General features: G+C 40.5%; 1 protein-coding gene across 1 annotated transcript in view; it reads right to left on the bottom strand.

Moving 5' to 3' along the window:
- Nucleotides 1-210: 210 nt before the first annotated feature.
- LOC107151895 (chondroitin sulfate proteoglycan 4-like) overlaps nt 211-14,620 on the bottom strand; it is a 62,359-nt gene continuing 47,949 nt past the window's right edge. Inside the window, exons 9-10 of the mRNA XM_015497309.2 lie at nt 3,827-4,013; nt 211-3,197 (exon numbers count right to left, since the gene is read on the bottom strand). Coding sequence (XP_015352795.2) covers nt 1,144-3,197; nt 3,827-4,013 — 2,241 coding nt within the window. The 3' untranslated portion in view covers nt 211-1,143. The remainder of the gene's footprint in view (nt 3,198-3,826; nt 4,014-14,620) is intronic.

Here is a 14,620-nt window from a genome sequence, read left to right as displayed (position 1 = left end):
ATTCGAGGAAGGTAGGGCAGAGGGAACAAAAGAGCTTCCGTCCTTGATAACACCCTTGAATTGCTGAGCCAGCCTTGGACCACATACCTCCAGAACGCTAATTGAGATACTGGCATATTATGGTCTACAGGGAAAATTCAAGAACTAAGGATTATTTTTACATTTTTCAAAGGCTGATTAAAAAAAAGGTGAATGAAAAACAGAGACTGATTGGGGCTCACAAAACCAAAATGTTTATTAAGTTACTCTTTACAGAAAAAAAAATTTGCCAATCCCCAACATAAACCACTTATACTGAAGGTCTTGTGATTGGAAATCCAAAGCAAGTACTCATACAAGTACTAATATCTTCATTTTACAATTACAGAAACTAATATTTGGTCAGTGAGATTAGAGAATTCTAATACAAATTTGTCATTATTTCCATTCATTAAAAAGTAAAGCCAAATTGAAGGTCCACAAAAGCACTTAACAAACTTTTTTCTCTTAGAGCTTCCAATAGTATTTCTACTACTGTTAGGCTTGATTTCACAAGTCAGAAAAGATAAAATCTTTGGTGAAATATAAAGCATGCAGTGAATATCTTCAAAGGAGGATCCACTATCTGGATCATTACCGCATTTTCTGCAATAGGAAAACAAACCTAGGGACCCCATGGAGAAGGCACTGCAGAAAAACACCACATAAACAGACTCACTGGGGTGATAAATTGCCTCTCCTACTGCTGAGATGGTTCTTGCACTTCCTGCTGACTCACTCAGAGCGAATCCTCAATGAAAAATATTCAAAGCTTTAACTCCATGTCCCATTAAGACTGCTGCTTTTCAGTGGGGCCAATACATTCAGTGGCACCTTGATAAAGGGTTTAAATATTGACAAAAGCTTATGAATACTGGGTGAATCATGTCCAGCAGAGGACATACAAAACCTGCCGTGGAAAGCCTATGAGTGCTGTTCAGAAGTTCCAATAAACACCCACTAACCATAGGGTCATGACAGTGAGTGGCTAGCAAGGTCAGGTTGGTTTTCTTCCTTCTTCCTTCCTTCCTTCCTCCCTCCCTTCCTCTTTCTTTCTTTCTTTCTTTTGTGCCTATCCTAGTACCTGTTACATGTAGGTGGTCAATAAGAAACACAGCCCCCAATCTAGACCCAATACTGGTTGTGCTTCAGCGTTGGGTTGGTTTGTCGGCAGAGCTTGATCATGTCGGGATCCAGGTTCATCCACGTCTCCCAAGGAGCACATCTTTCTGTTGGTTCAGCCACTGGAGAGGCCATTTGTTCACATGGAGGAGCCCTGAAAAGACTGGCTGGGGGGCTGCTGGAGCTTTTCATGAGGGGTGTCACTGTGACGGTAGGAACTGTTATACTCCTTTCTGGCCTACAACTTGGGGTTGTGGGTTCTAGGTTGGCCTGGGGCTCCATAAGAGGTTTTGCCTTTTCTTTCCTCTGGCCCAGCAGCCAGACACACAAGGCCACCACAGTCACCATTAGCAGAAGGAATACTGCAGCCAAGGGTATAATGACGATCAGCGGGTAACTGCTTTCTCTGAGCTGAGTGGGTGCCCCAGAGCTGGCTTTGGTAGCAGCTAGTGGCCAAATGCTAGTGGTAGGAGAGACCTTGTCATCCAAACTTGGCTCTTCACCACTGAAGGGTCCCCAGGGATCTGCTCTGTTCCATCTAGTCTGGGTCAGCTTCCCCAGAGTTTCCATCTGTGTCAGTGCCACGGGTCCTGAAGAAACCACAGGCTTTTTCTGCAAGAGAACTGAGGTCACGAGGTTATCACCAGTGACTAGTAAAGGAACATCTGATGTAAGAGTCTGCAAAAGCCAGGGGTCAAGTGGCTTGATGGTGAAGGGGAGGTGACCGATTGCTGGCTGCACATGATCTGCCCTGAGTAAGAAAGTGAAGGAATCATTCAGTATATCAGTGCCTGATAGATTGGCATGTGGATCGAGCATCAATAGCCCTTGGTCAATGTCCCTCTGAGTGAATAGAGTTGCATCTTCCATTATGGTGCTGTGAATCACTCTTCGTATAAGTCTTGCGTGGACAGGGGGTTCTGTCACTTCAAATTTGGGATCACTGTTAGTCATGTTAGCAAGCTCAGTAGCATCAAGGTCCTTTCTTCTCAGCTGATGAGTCACCCTGTTGGCAATTTTCAGATTTGATGTAACCCTCAATAACGGCTGCACTCTGATACCCAGGGTTTGTCCTGTCAGGTTGCATTCTGATGTAAACAGTGAAAACCGTAACTGGTCCTCTGAGGCCGTGAGGTTTGTCATGTGGTAGGAGAGTCTTCCTGAATCCAAATCCTCCTGTCCAAAGCCGGTGACCACCTGGTTTCCAATCAGCAGGTGCCCATGTTGGAGAGGCCATGTTATTCGGTAAATGATCTGGGGACTCCTTCCATTTGTCACTGCTGACAGGTGAGCATTGGTGATGGGGACAGTTGTCTGGCCTTGTGGGACAAGAAGGTCTGTGAGGTTCATGAGGGTGATGGAAATGGGAATGACGTCCAGGTGGAAGAGTTTGTAGAGAGGGCGGTGTTCACCATCAGTCACACTGAAGTAAAACACTCCAGAGGATAGGCTTCCATCTTGTGTAAACCACACCTGAGAGTTATCGATGTCAGCTTGGGTGAATTGATGAACAGGTATGTCTGGAGGGTAAGTCATTGCCAAAAAGCCATTATTGGGGTTACGGATGATCGTATATCTGATCTCCTCTGGAGGGCTGTCTAGATCTTCCACTTTTAGGACTTCAGGTCCCACAACCAACCTACTGCCTTGCAGAACTTTCAACCGAAGTCCTTTTGTCTTTAATTCAGGTGCCTGGTCATTCACAGGAGTGATGGTGATGTTAAACATCTCCTCAATAAAGTCAGCCTCCGGCTTGGTGACAGACTTATGCTTTTCATTTGACCAAACAGCAAAGGTGAAACTATCAGCCAGTGTTTCAGAGTCATCGTGAAGGTATGTGATTCTAAGTTTATTAATTAGAGACTGGGAGAAATTAGGTTTTCCTTTGGTAAGGTTTCTTTCTCCAACAATAATGGTTCCATGATAAGGAAGAGATATAATCTGGAACCAAATTTCATAGGAAGAACGCTGAGATTCAGGTAGTTTAAATAAGAGGTTGGAAGCATCTAACTTAGATTGGTCAATTAGAACTTTGTCTCCCTCTTTTACAGCAGCTCCTGTTAAAACATAAAGAACAAAGTGATATCTCATTAGAACATTCAGATGATGGCTGTAAATCACTTTCTCCTACTAGATTATTCTAAACACTTTGTTGTTTCTGTACCTAAATTAACATTTCTACCCAAAGCATGTGAAAAAAATGAATTTTAAATACAAACCCACAGGTACACAATTAGGAGAACATTTCAGGCAAGTAAGCCCTAAAACTTTAGATTCACTTACTAAATGGTAATTTCCTAACTTATCTACTACTGGACTTTCTCTTGCTATGGAAATAAATGCAGCTTTCAATACCTCTTTCCTTTCAAAAATTTACTTAAATTGTCATTTTCATTTCCTATCAACAGTCTTCAGTCACGGGCATTGTGAAGTCCCCTTTCAGAGGTATAAATAAAATTCTTTAAAGCCAAGTTGCCATCCTTTCCCCAATACAGCCATTAAAGTTATGAGAGGAAATAGAAGAGGCTCAGAGAAAGAGGACATATAACAAAATAACAGATTGTTATAACTGTATTAGTTTTATTTCAAAGGTTGGCATCATAGCATTGACAAAAGTGAAAGATTTCTTTCCAAATTGTTCCTATTTTCATATAGGTAAGGTACTGACCATATCCTGTAGCATTACCTGTGTTTGCGAGCAGGCAACTCTGCCGACCAGGCTCATGAATTTCACATGAAATGCTAATGCGGAACTCCCTGGGGCCTAGAGCTGCTGCTGGTGGGGAGGATGCTATGAATGTGAAAGAGTCTTCTGCAGTCCAGCCTGTGTTCACACGATCCACATGCTGGTATAATATCAGCCCTTCACTGACCTAGACAAACAGTAAGAAAAATTATCCCCTAGCTTCCAGGATGATGCAAGGATTAATATGTAACCTACCTGGAGGACATAATATCTTCTCATGGCTTACTCTATTCAGGCTCAAGTAATTGCACGTATCCATGTAAAGCAGGGACATAGAAAAGGTGGTAACTTGTTTTCCAAATCAAGGGGATTCTAAACTTAAGTGGGTCTCATTAGTGCCCAGGTCAAAACTGCCCAGGATAAACTATCATATAATGTACAGAACTATTGAGTCTACTGCATCAGTCAATATTTGAAGTAGAGAAGTCTGGCTTTCTGAATATGTATTGCTCTGGCTCAGTGCTAATTTAGTGGATATATATACAGAACCAGAGTTCTAGGAAGTGAGTGTCTATGGAAGGTAAGCTCCTTGTCCCAGAGTGCCCCAAAACTGTTGGTGAGGAGATTCTTGTTCCTTACACTATTCAAGGATGAGGCAAGGATGGTGTCATTGGGGGATTTTAAATGAGGATGAGAAATCACCATCTCTCCACGTTTCCTCAGAAAGGAACAGATTGCTTATGAGAAATTGAATTACTCTGATTAAAAGTAATCCAATTTGGATTGGAAATTGGAAACTCTATTATCCTCTTCAAAGATGGTCATTTCTGGTACTAATAGCAACTCAGCTCCACAGCAGTTTCTGGAAAATGAGTCCTACCATTTCTATTCCCAGCTTCAGATTTGTGACAAAAGATTGGTCATAAACCTATTCCTCCTCCCAGAAACAGGAGATTGTGCCATGGATTTTGGACCTGAGGATGTTCCGAAAAGGTTCCTGTTCTGCTTCATAAGGCTAAGAATAATCCAATTTCTTTATTTTTAAAAATATTTTTAGTTGTAGATTGACACAATACTCTTATTTATTTATTTTTATAAGGTGCTGAGGATTGAACCCAGTGCCTCACACATGCTAGGCAAGCACTCTACCACTGAGCTACAATCCCAGCCCAAGAAATCCAATTTCTTATAACTGTAAGTAAACTAGTATTTTAACCAGGAGGAAAGATTTTCTTGGAAACTGGTCACTCTTGTCCATTAGTACTTAGATGTAAGTAACAATTAGCTTTCCTAAACACACACACACACACTCACACACTCACACACACACACACACACATATGTATGTATGTATGTATATATATGTATATATATATGTATGTATGTATGTATGTGTGTATTATATATAATTATTGAAATAATAAAATGTACCAAGGAAAATAACTGGAGAAGAGTCCTAGACATGGTTTATATTTCAAGAGTCTAGTGGAGGAGAAGTCTCATCGAAATTCTATTTTTGAAGAAGCACTTCAAGAGTGAGAAATGAAATGTCAAAAACCAGTTGACTCATTTTGCACTGGAGAGTGAGAGAATTGAATCAGAGGGATCTTGAGCATCTGGATTTTTAAGACTGGATAGAAAGTGCTGAAGTGAAGGGGAATAAGAATGACTGTGGGATTCCCACTTGCCAGTCACACCCTGAAGGAGGACTGCAGGGGAATAAAGTCTTTAATGTTGAGAAGAGGGTTTTAGCTTCTCCAGCTTCAGGAGCCGGATTCTAAGGGCTATGTATGTGAGCATGCAGGTTTGCAGGTGGGTATGTGTGTGTGTGTGTGTGTGTGTGTCATCAGGAAAGGGCCCAGAAAGGGAGAAGGAGGCCAGGACTTGATGAGACAAAAAGTATGGAGTGAACCTGAGGAGAGAAGGATCTCAGAAAAGGTTGGGGATTTGGTCACCTCAAATGGAAAAATGGCCTTAGGAACAGCTTCCAACAGCTCTACATATTTCCACTGTATTAAAAACGGATGGATAAGCCACTTAGCTGAATACCTGAGCTCTGGGATTAAGAAGGGGAGGGGAGGTTTTTATCCTCTGAATTTACATTAGCCCAGATATTTTCCTCTTTTAAGAAAGGGTCTTTCTGGAATAACATTAAAACCAATTTAGAATTCCAACTAAGAAACATAGTAGGAAAACAATATGAGAAAAATCACCACTTGACAACTATAACAGCCATAATGTTTTAGGCAAGATCCTAAAATGATTGCTAAAATAGGCTAAAGCATGATGAGAAAGAGGATTTTTAAATGGTTACAAAGTGTCTCCTCAAGACACTGATTTATCACAATAGGGAGAAAAGCACTTGCTCAATGGAGAAACCCAAAAGGCAGTGCTCCACCAAGCAATGAATAGATGTCTTCACTCCCTGACAGAGCCAACATCAAAGCTTGCTGATAGGAAACTCTGAGAAGAACCAACCAGCTCCCATGGCATTCCTGCCCAGAATGCACATGATGAATGTGATCACAAGGAAACATCAGATAAAATATCAGATAAGATCAAACTCAAGGGCATTCTACAGAGAACTGGCCTGTAGTCTTAAAAAAATTTTTAAAAAGGCAAGATCATAAAAGACAATATAATAGAACTGAGAAGTGTTTCTACTTATTAAAGGAGACTAAAGAAACTTGACAAAAAATGCTATGTTTCATGCTGTGTGTAATTTCTCTTTTGCTATAAAGGACACTTACTAAAACAATTTGGGAAATTTGAATAAGATCTATAAATTATATAATAGTATTATAGCAATGTTAATTTCACAATTGTGAAAATTATACTGTGGTTATACAAGAGAAAACCTTGTTTTTAGAAATTGTACATTGAGGTATTTAGAAGTAAAGAGGCATATCAGCTACAGGCTCTCAAAATTCTAGGAGAGAGAGAGAGAGAGAGAGAGAGAGAGAGAGAAATGGATGTGGGGAGAGAGAGAAAAAAATAAAAAATTAATTGTGGTTTAAAGCTAACTTATAGGAAGTATGGACAAACTGTATGAGACTTCTTTGTACCTTTTTGCAATTGTCCTATAACTTACTACACAATACAAAGTTAAAGAAATAATTTCTAAAGGAACTCCTGTAGTGTTTTACTATATCAGCTTCAAGAAAGTACCAATAGGGATTCCTATTCTCTGATGACCCACATATGCAAGGGACAGGGACCAACCCACAATGCCTTGGGGACTCTAAAATCAATAAGTGTTTTGTTTTGTTTTGTTCCCTATCCTGAGTTAGTCTATCCCCTTCCTCCCAAAACTACCTCCCACTCCCACAGCCTCAAACTTGGGCTAACAAGGCTGTCATCCTGTGTCACCCAGGAATGGGTAGATGTGGTTCCAAATCTTAGAACTTCTCAGAGTAATGCTTTTATTTGAAGGGACAATATTACAAGATCCATGGATGGCAGAGATGTAAACCTTCTGTATCTCAGATTGTTGATTTCTAAGGAACCACAAAGAACTTTTGTCAGATACTAAAAAGGGATTTGACTCTAAGGACAGGGCCCTACTGACCTTTCTGTGATGCATTAAAGTTTACAGCTGAGAGGCTGCTGAAAGTTTAGAGAAGTTGGGAATGGATGGACCCTTGCCCTCACCCCATTGCAGGGCTGGTTGGTAGCACAGCTGGGGACAGAAGCCACATCTCCCACATCTCCAGGCACTCATGAGAGCTTTCTTATATAGTACTTTACTGAGAGGAACTCTTTGGCTCCAACTGCTTGAATTACTGCTCTTATTCCTCTAAGGAAGAAAAGGACACTTAATATGAAAATGAAAGCAGAAGAGTGTAGTAGATTTTGAGCCTTGGATCAATGAGAGTTAAATTCAAATATAAACGCAGGCAATTTTCAGCTCTGTGGTCTGCATGCCACTCATTTAACCTCTCTGGACCTCCATCTGTGCATTAAAATACAGAATAATGTCTTTTAGATGTGCATTTAATCTAATTGGCTTATAACAATATCAGTGCTCAAAATGGCAGGCCTTGGGCCTTCTAGGTCTTTCTAAAAAGTGTCTTGAGTCCTCACTGACCAGTTAGTTGCTCACTGGGACATGCGGAGATTCTAGTTAAGATGGAAGGCTATACTCATTTTTTTGTAGTGAATCCCTGCACGAAGATATTAGGCAATCTGAAAGTCCTAAAACATGTCTAATAAAATAAATATTTTTTCTCATAAAAATGAGAATTTGTAGAATTTGTAGGCTGAAGTTGTTGGCACAAATTCTGGAAGCTTAGTTCTAGCTCCTTTGTAATTAAGTATTTGTTTACCATTCTACTACTGGGCATTTCAATAAATATTTGTTTAATGAAAAAAACAAACTGCTTTTTACAACATTTTACGAAATTTAATTAGAAAGTATATATATTTATAATCATTAAGCAGTGGAAATAAGGCAATCCAGGATATTTCTTACACATGGAAAAATTAACAAAAACACATGAAAATACCTAAGTTTTACTGAACCCTAAATACAAAGTCCAGGCATTCTACAAGGCACTTAACGTAACTCATTTTATTTCTTTTCTTTTGGGTGACACTAGGGATTGAGCCCAGAGATACTCTACCACTGAGCTATATCCCCAGCCCCTTTCTAAATTTTATTTGTTAGGGCCCACTTCACAGATTGGAAAAAAACATGACTCAGAAAATGTAAATAAACAATAAATGGGACAGCCTAGTTTTGAACCTAGTCCTATGTAACTCCAGAGTTCATGCTTTTCCCACTAAGAGTTGCATTCACAGTCAGTGAGCTTTTAGGCAAAAAAGAACTTCCCAAGATAAGCTCTCCAACTTCAAGGAGACGAGTAATTGGGGAAGTTAGTGGGTAAGGATGACGAAGGCAGACAAATACTACTTTGTGGTCTGGCCTGGCCAGAACAGTCAGTATCAGCCAGAGGTTGTCCAGACTTGTAAAGATTCAAAGAAATAGTTCATTCTATAGACTTTATTCGTTATAAGTGGCAAAATTAAAGAAAGGTAGCATTCCAGTTCTTCTACAAGAGGGCCATTTTTTAAATCATAAGACACAAGGAGGAAAAGGGTAGAATGGAAGGAAAAGGATTTTTTCACTGGGGATCATTCCTGTTTCAAGGCCTTCTAGGTACCTAGCAGATACCTGTGTGCATGAGGCTAAGTTTTTTAAACCTGAATCCAGAGAGCTAAGGTCATGTGATTGTCCTTGGATGAATCCAGTGAGCAACAGAAGCTCAGATACACCATGTGTAATGGAGTCACCATGTCATGGAATCTGACAATTTCTTTTCTTTTGGGTGATACTGGGGATTGAACCCAGAGATGCTCTACCCCTGAGCTATATCCCCAGCCCCTTCTAACTTTTATTTTTAGACAAGTTCTCACTAAGTTGTGGGAGCAGCCTCAAACTTGTGATCCTTCTGCCTCAGCTTCCTGCGGTGCTGGGCTTCTAGCACCCGGCTTGACAATGTTTTTCTTTTTTCCTAAAGACATTTTATAGGTCCGTGGACAGGACTGAGTGTAGAAGAATGGAATAGTCAAACATGGCCAAAAGACAGGGCTGGAATACTCAAGAGAATATCTTCACTCTGAGGGTCTTTCTAAATATAGCTCCTCAGGATCCTGATAAGAAACCCAGAGCACAGGTCTTTTATACTGATCCTTCCCATAGTGGGGCTTAAATGTCAAACATAGCTTTGAAATTCCAATTGGCAAACAGAGTAACCAAATTATCTCAGGGTCAGTCTAGGGATGGGGAGGGAGCGATAGAGACAGAATCCACCCACTTGGTTCCACAACACAACGGCTTTACCCAAAGTCCGTGTCTCTGGGTAGGATAGTGTCTGGCCAGAAGGAGCAAAGGAAAGAGGACTGATCCCCAAATTTCTATCTTGGGCAGGTTTTCTTTCTTTTATTTTTTTAATGTTGTAGTTGGACAGAATACTTTTATTTTATTTTTATGTGGTGCTGAGGATCAAACCCAGCGCCCTGTTTGTACTAGGTGAGTGCTCTAACTGCTGAGCCACAACCCCAGTCCCTTGGGCAGGTGTTCATAGGGAAAAGAAACTACAGAAAGCCAAACAATTCAAGAAGATAACGCCTCTAAGGTTCTGTGAGGATTAACAAAAAACCCCTAAAAGCTATCCTCCTGAAGGCACCAAGATCCTGTGCTCCTGAAAGGTGAGCTCAGAGGATGACTCCCCTCTGTGTGCTCTTTCTCTTTCCCACCAGGACTGGCCCCTTGTGGCTGCAGAAAACAGCCTGGTCACAAAGTTTCCAGAAGAGATCAGAAGTCCAGGACAGCTCAGGGTGCCAAGGGTTAGAGAGTTCCCAGGTATCAGGTTAAATAACTCAGGCTGGGTTAAGACCCAGGAGTGATTACACCACTGGGAATGGGTAGAAGCCATTTCAGGAAACCTGAGTTCCTAAATGATTCTGTCTTCTCAAAGAAAGAGCCAACAATTCTCACAGACAGAATCATCTCTGGTTATTCAAAGTCTTTGGGCCAAGACCCAGCAGTTATTTCCAGTTCGAACAATGAGCAGGTGACTAGGTAACAGCACAATAATTATTACACATGGAAAAACACTCTCTGTGTAATTCAGTGACTTGTAATGGCAAAAACAAGATTGCTGAAACAACAACTACAACAAAAGAACTGGCAGAAAATGTCCACAATGACTACTGAGTCTAGCGCCATTGAGCTAGGGGTCCCAATTAAGCAGAGGTAGGGGTGAGGTAGATTAATTAATAACAGGAGACACTGATCCCTCCCCGATAAGCAAATTCAGGGACCAAATCTTAATGAGCCATTAAGTTGATTGCATTCACCATTAAGTAGTAATAAATTAATTTCTATCCCATGGGGAAGGTGTTCACCATTTCTTAAAAATTTTAAGTGTTGTCTGGAGCAATAAACCCAGGTTCTGGGAGAAGTAATTTAGACATATTCATAACCCAGAAATGATTGTATAATTTTCTAAATGTGGTTCTGGGAACCTGTATCTGTGTGGCAGCAGTAGGCAGAGACTAAGATGGATGAGCTCCCATCCACAACAGCACAATAACCAAAATGCAATTACTGGCTTTGTGGAAAAAGGCCAGGCATCATAAACGTCAACCCCGGAACACTTTGCTTTTTAATGACTCTAAATTATCTCAACAAGCACTGGAATGAAAATCACTCAATTAGCTTACAGCTCTACTTGGAAGAGCTCAGTGCTTTATAAAATTAGATTCTTATTTTGTCCATATACCCTTTAAAAGGAACAATCATTTCTCTAAATCTGTTTTTTTTTTAAAGCTGTCATTTAATTTTAAAATCTGATGATTTACTCTCTTGGAATGCTCATGTTTAATCCTTCAGGAGCAGATTTTCAGCAAAAGTTTCTGTGGTTTATCTTTTTTCCATCTAGACAGATATAATATGGCAAATAGCAGGAAGGTTACTTATATATCTTGGTAGGCTGACACGGTATGGTTTTTAAAAAATGGTGAATTTATTCTGGAATAAGAAAATATTTTTGAGCAATAACATAACAAAATTTTTCCTCCTGATTGTTTTGCCAAAGTATGATATTAAGCACACTAGAGCCAAAATTTCTTTCATAAGTTATTTCTATCCAAAGTCACTGATTAAAATGTTCATTTTCAATTATCCATCATAAGCAAGAAAGAGGGTGTGTTTTATGATAGAGTAGTCCTACTGGAGGGGACACATGGAGAAATGGGAACAATTTCAGGGACAGGTGTGAAAGAGCATGCAACCATCAGTCGCCTAAAACACTCCTGCAATTGTCTCTTGTGATTAGAAAAACTGGCCTAGGAAGCCAAACCTAAATCAAATCCATTTGATAACTTAACACTTTCAGAGCTGAACTTATCATATATTTAATTGGTTCCCAAGCACTCCCTTTTTTTTTGCCAAAAAGACTGAAGAAGTTATGAAAGTGCATAGTACATTAATGTGTGTTAATAAGTATCTTCATTGAATATTTTGGAGAAAAGTGCCCCTACCACCTCCAGGGCTGGGGATGGAACCTAGGGCCTCATACATCCTGGGCCAGTGATCTACCTCTGAGCTATGGTCTCCAACTCAAGAAAAAAGCATTTGATCCTCTTCACTACCTCCATAACCTGTCTCCATCAATTCTTTTTTTTTTTTGAGGGGGCAGGGTGAGTACCAGGGATTGAACATAGGGGCACTTGCCCACTGAGCCACATCCCCAGAACTATTTTGTATTTTATTTAGAGACAGAGTCTCACTGAGTTTCTTAGTGCCTCACTTTTGCTGAGGCTGGCTTTGAAATCATGATCCTTCTGCCTCATGCTCCAGAGCCACTGGGATTATATGTGTGCACGACAGTGCCCAGCCTACATCCCTTCTTTTATTTCCCAAAATTGTCTGGGTAATAAATCTGAGTCATCATAAAATGGTTGGGAGCTAATCTGGGTCATATTGACAGAAGACATAAAACTGCAGACTTTAGGAAAAGATAACACATTCCATATGCCTGTGAAAACGGAGACAGGATCTGGAAAGGGCAACACCAGGAAGACAAGAAATTTCTTCCTCTTCCCAAGTCACAAATAAAAATGTCCATTTTTGACCACACAAGCCAACCAGAACTGGAATGCCTTCAGATCAGCACTCGTTGTGCTATATTTTCAGGTGATGATCTGCTTTTACTCAGGAATTTAATATTTTAATACTTTCTCATTTTATTTTTAATAATAAGCATGTATTATATTTTTATATTCAGAAAACAATGCACATACTGAAACATCAAAATGAGCCACTACCCTGAAGGAGTCAGAGTTTACATTTTGTTTTCTATCCCTCCAGAATTCTCTCTGCATATTCTCTCCCCTACCTACATTACCTATGTTTTTTAGGATGGCTGAAGTGGGAAGAGAGTCAGGGTTTTCCAGTGACATGCAGAGGAAAGTTAACAAAACACATCCTGTTAAAATGACTCAACTTGGCAGCAGCAGCTCTTGATTGCTCCTATGAAGAGTCCTTCCACCATGTCTTTTTTTCTCTGACCACCACTGTGGAACTCTCCCAGCCCCAGGCCTTATTCCTCCTCCAGCCTGTGCACCATGCAAAGATAGAGTATACAATCCCTGCACGGGGCCTCTTAGGTATTTCTGAGCCCTCTCCTCTCACCATCCCTTGGGGACATGAATTCAAGAACAACCAGGTACTCTCCCCAAAAGGAAACAATAAATGGGTTATAAGGTGAAGCAAATGTCATTCTCCTCTGACAACCTCATTTCCATTCACTAAATTACTGTAGCACATTAAAGTAAACACACTGGCCAATCCAGCGTCCCAGAAAATTGCCTTCCCTTGGGAAATTAGGCTTTTAGCTACTAGGAGAAAAAAGGGACTTTTCATATTTCCAAGAACAAAAGATAATAACATCAGCCTTAGCTACCATTTAATTAGTGTTTGCAATTCTCATAATTTTCTATTACCATTCATTTTTATTATCAGTTGGACTTTCTCATACCAGAAGCAGGGCTGAGACACCATAGACAAAGTCTCTAGTTTTACCAGGTGCCCCAGCTGATCCATGTGGTCAATCTAGCTATCCACCTTATACAGCTGCTCGCTGGTAACCAAGAGACAGGCTGTTCCTTTAATGCAGCCTGCATGACTACCCCACTGGACCTTATGCCCCACAGAGACTGAGAAAATATGCCACGGTAACCACTTTTCAGTCACTCTGTGACCTCTTGGAATTTACATCTGCCTGCTTTAAACCCACCAATTAAAATTCCCTTAGGAAACCTGTTTGGAAGACTCTGAACATAGCAGAAGCATTGGGGTCCTTTTCCTTCTTCGTGAGCTTTTTGCATCTATAGCTTCTGGGTGTGCCATATACTCCCCAGGACCTATAAGTAATAAAATTTCTATTTCCATCTAGTATCTCTCCTAATCATGGGAGAGGTGCTCTCCATTTAAAGACCCTAACACATCTATTACCTGTCTTATTCCACATTTAAACACCAGGAGGAAAGCAGGGCTTTGTTGACAGGAGCTTGACTTAAGAGTTGAGTCCCTGAGTTCAAATCCTGTCTCTGCTGCTTAAAAACTGTGACCTGTGGGCAAGTTGTGTAAACTTCTAGTGGTTTACAATCTGAGTCTCTAAACGGGGAAGCAATACATTAGAAAGCTTAGAACATTGCTTAGTGCATAGTGAATGATCAAAATGGTTTCAATGATCATTACTATTATATTTCCCATTTTACAGATGAGAAAACTGAGGTTTAAAAGAGATGTAATTTGATGTTAAAGGTCAGTCACTCATAGTGCTCAGTCACTAGTTGTCAGCAGTAAACATCTAATAGGTGACAGATTTTGAAATTAGAAGCTCTCTCTACATACCACTTGCCCAAAATGCAGAAAGCATGAGCTGCTGTGCTGTATTTCTATAGGCTGCAAATATATATGATATATTGTTTTAGGGAAAAAGGAATTGTCATATCCAGAGTGTGCCTTGTGTAAAAAGCCTGATACACAGTCTTTGTACCCAACCCTGCATACAACACAACAATCTCTCCTTTGTCTTCTGAGTCAAAACACTGGACCAGGCACTGTGTGACTGTGTCTGCTCAGAAGAGGAAAGGGCTGTGCAGTCAGAAGCCGGTTTATTAGGGAAGGAAGGTGGAACTCCTCTCTCACCACTCCTGACTTGCAGGGTGGTCAAGTTGTGCTTTGAGCTGGAGCCTGCTCCTGTCTCCACAGGGACAAAGGGC

The sequence above is a fragment of the Marmota marmota genome, unplaced genomic scaffold, assembly GCF_001458135.2.
Source record: "Marmota marmota marmota unplaced genomic scaffold, marMar, whole genome shotgun sequence".
NCBI classification, from domain to species: domain Eukaryota; kingdom Metazoa; phylum Chordata; class Mammalia; order Rodentia; family Sciuridae; genus Marmota; species Marmota marmota.
This window is presented reverse-complemented; position numbering and strand designations above follow the sequence as displayed.